At 40.7% G+C, this 3,201-nt stretch overlaps 1 protein-coding gene across 1 annotated transcript; it reads left to right on the forward strand.

Annotated features, from left to right (window-relative positions):
- Positions 1–63: 63 nt before the first annotated feature.
- Positions 64–3,043, forward strand: LOC135519247 (phosducin-like protein 3). The gene is made up of 6 exons (XM_064944366.1): positions 64–171; positions 1,049–1,181; positions 1,395–1,485; positions 1,709–1,852; positions 2,163–2,371; positions 2,528–3,043. Exons 1-6 carry the CDS (start codon positions 166–168, stop codon positions 2,668–2,670), a joined length of 726 nt encoding a protein of 241 aa, XP_064800438.1. The 5' UTR covers positions 64–165; the 3' UTR covers positions 2,671–3,043.
- The last annotated feature ends 158 nt before the right edge of the window (positions 3,044–3,201 follow it).

Here is a 3,201-nt window from a genome sequence, read left to right on the forward strand (position 1 = left end):
ATTATTTTGTAACGATTCTATATTTGAGATATGTGACAAGTATTTAAGTTTTGTCACATTAAAGATCTTATTTTACTCCGGAATAAATATGGGTGAGGTCCTTCTATTTCCGTGTCTGGGAAGAGCAGTGGTGTTTTCAGCGTCTGTTTTGAACGGTTAAAAAAAATGCAGGTTGGTAAACTTCGATAACTTTTTCTAGCTATAACTCTGATCGTAGTTATGAAGAACATAGTCGATGTTTCGATTAATAGGATTATCTGTTCGCACGCCACCTCGATTGGCACATAACGTTATTTAACCCTTGATCATGACTCCCAGTTCCACTATAACGTTACATAAGTAATTGTTGGAGGAAGGCGTCTTCTGTACAGGGCCGTTTTGTTAAGAGCCCCAATGCTCAAACTGAACATTAACACGCGTCTCTTGCGGTACGGTTTTGGATGCATATCATATCAGCGATAATTCATTTTCTAAAAAAACAAGATGTTTCATGAATACACACTGTTACTGTTCCCACATGGCGATATATCCATGTTGCAGGGCTTGTTTACGATCACGGACCATCTGTGATAATTAGTGATCTAGCGTGCTCGAACACCTGTATGTAAGCTAACTCGGGAAATGTAGTTTCGTCTGATGGAGGCATCTCTAGCAGTAAGGATCTGTGAAAAAAAGTATACACTTTTACTGTAGCAGTTTATCAGAATTATTTTTTTTCTCGTTGATTTAAAGATAAGCGCCATGGTTCGAAAGCCATATCGCCACTGATGATTGACGTTTCTAATAGTTGAAACGTAGTGTCCTGATTGTAGTTCACATGAGCCAGTCGGGGGCAAAGCTAATGACTCAACTGTATGGAGAAGGCAGAATGCTTAGAGTTTGAGAGCTAAATGTTGGCAAACTAGATGGCTAAACATTAGGTAATGTTCGCTAGCAGTAATACCAAAGGGCCTAGCTATAGAGATGTTGTGTTTTTAACTCTGTGGTGGTACAGAATGGCAAACAGCCAAGTTACAATACAATTCCAACATGATCTCTTATTTCTCAGGACCCTAATGCAGATACAGAGTGGAATGACATCCTGAGAAAGAAGGGGGTCCTTCCTCCCAAGGAGAGAACTCAGGATGAGGTTGAGGAAGAAGCTCTAGAGAAGCAGATAGTTCTTGAGCAGTCATCTGTTGGTAAGAGATGGCGAGTTCTAGTTGGCTACTTCTATGGGACTAAGTTTCTACTGAAATGATCTAGGGCAAACAAATTCTGATGTTATTCTTAACTAACAGGACATGGTTTAGGAAGATTCTTGGCCAACATTTAAGAGCAACATATGTTAGTTGTTTTAATAGCTTAAATTGTATTTTTTTAAACTTGCGACGCATATGGTGTTTTGTGACCAGTGAAAACCTATGAGAGCATGACTCTGGACGAGCTGGAGGAGAACGAGGATGACTTCAGTGAAGAGGACGAGGCCGCCATCGAGATGTACAGGTCAGTGATCTCTTTAAAGCATCACTTAGATGGTACATACAACAGGGGTTGATAAGAATGAACGGCTGCCCTATTGCCTGGGACATGTGAGCTGAGCAATTGGGCAAGTTGACCCTGTTCTGTGATTGTTTGCCCCATTGGGCAGATGTTTTTCACCACCCTAAAACTGATCTTTCTGATTAGCCTACCTTTCTTTACACCCTCTGCATTTCCCTCTTACCAGACAGAAGAGGCTTGCAGAATGGAAAGCCACCCAGATAAAGAATTGCTTCGGTGAAGTAGTGGAGATATCTGGGCAGGACTACATCAAGGAGGTGAACAAAGCTGGAGAGGGAATCTGGGTTGTGCTTCATCTCTACAAACAGGGGTGAGTCTTCTGCCATTCTCTACCCTCTCTCTCTCTCAAAGGATTGCAGTTGAGCACACCAATTCATGCTCTCAAAAAGTGATGTTTGATTTTTGACAAGATCTGATAAACCAGAAAATTATGAAAACATTGACCAAGACCTTATTTGAAAATCATGATTCAAGGTTTTCATTTAGCCTAAGCCTGCTTTACAGTGGTCCATTTTTTAATTTGCTCTGAATAGACCGATCTACCAAAATATCTGATTTAACTAATTTACTCATTGTGACATCTGTTCTCTCTAACATGTTCTAATCTTCTGTCCTCCCAGAGTACCTCTGTGTACCCTGATAAACCAGCATCTATCAGAGCTGGCCAGTAAATTCCCCCAGACCAAGTTCCTCAAGTCCATCTCCACCACCTGCATCCCCAACTACCCCGACCGCAACCTGCCCACAATCTTTGTCTACCACGAGGGAGAGATGAAGGCACAGTACATCGGGCCTCTGGTCTTCGGAGGCATGAACCTCAAAGTTGAAGGTAAGCTATACTCTCAAGAAGGACTTTTTTATTTATACTAAGTTAGGATGGTATTAGTTACAAGATATGACATCTAGCATAACACCCTCAGTTTAATTTGTTTTATTAGTGACAATCTTTTAGATATTAAACTATCCATTATCCTATCATCCTCAGAGCTGGAGTGGAGGTTATCGGAATCTGGAGCTGTCAAGACAGACCTGGAAGAAAACCCCAAGAAGCAGATTGAAGACAAGCTAATGTCGTCGATTCGATCCACTCTCCCCACACGGAAAGACAGTGACTCAGAAGAGAACTAGCCCCCTAACCTCCAAGTAACATTAATCTAATGCTCCACGGTCTCTGAATGGGGATGGCTTTCTCCTGTGGTGATGTATTAAAATGCACACCTCTTCCTATGCATACCGCAGAGAGGCTCCGTCAGTTCTATGCCTTCCCGGTTAAAGGATCTCGTGTTAGGTGATCATTCTCCTAAATCAGATCATTCTTCAATAGGGTTTCTACAGAACCTTTGGTTGAATATTGTCCTTTTTTTGCATATGTTTTATAATATGACAATATAAATGTATACATCTAATTGTAAAATTAAATGTAAGTAGCCATTCACCCATGCCATAATCACAGTTGACAGTTTTTTAAATAAAGTGTTTGCTGTGATCTGTGTAACCATCACATGAAGGCCTGCTTTGGCTATATTTGACTCTTGTATGTTCACTGTTCTGATAGCGATGTAATTAATAATGCCTGTATGTGTAATTGCCACCTAATTTTAAATCGCAACATATTCATGTTCACCAATGGTAATCAGGATGACACTTTACATTCTGCAA

This window comes from Oncorhynchus masou, chromosome 29, assembly GCF_036934945.1.
Source record: "Oncorhynchus masou masou isolate Uvic2021 chromosome 29, UVic_Omas_1.1, whole genome shotgun sequence".
NCBI lineage: Eukaryota > Metazoa > Chordata > Actinopteri > Salmoniformes > Salmonidae > Oncorhynchus > Oncorhynchus masou.

Coding starts and splice junctions, on each gene's coding strand:
- LOC135519247 (XM_064944366.1), top strand. Junction 1,182..1,394: donor TCTTGAGCAGTCATCTGTTG/GTAAGAGATGGC, acceptor TTTTGTGACCAG/TGAAAACCTATGAGAGCATG. Junction 1,486..1,708: donor GCCGCCATCGAGATGTACAG/GTCAGTGATCTC, acceptor CCCTCTTACCAG/ACAGAAGAGGCTTGCAGAAT.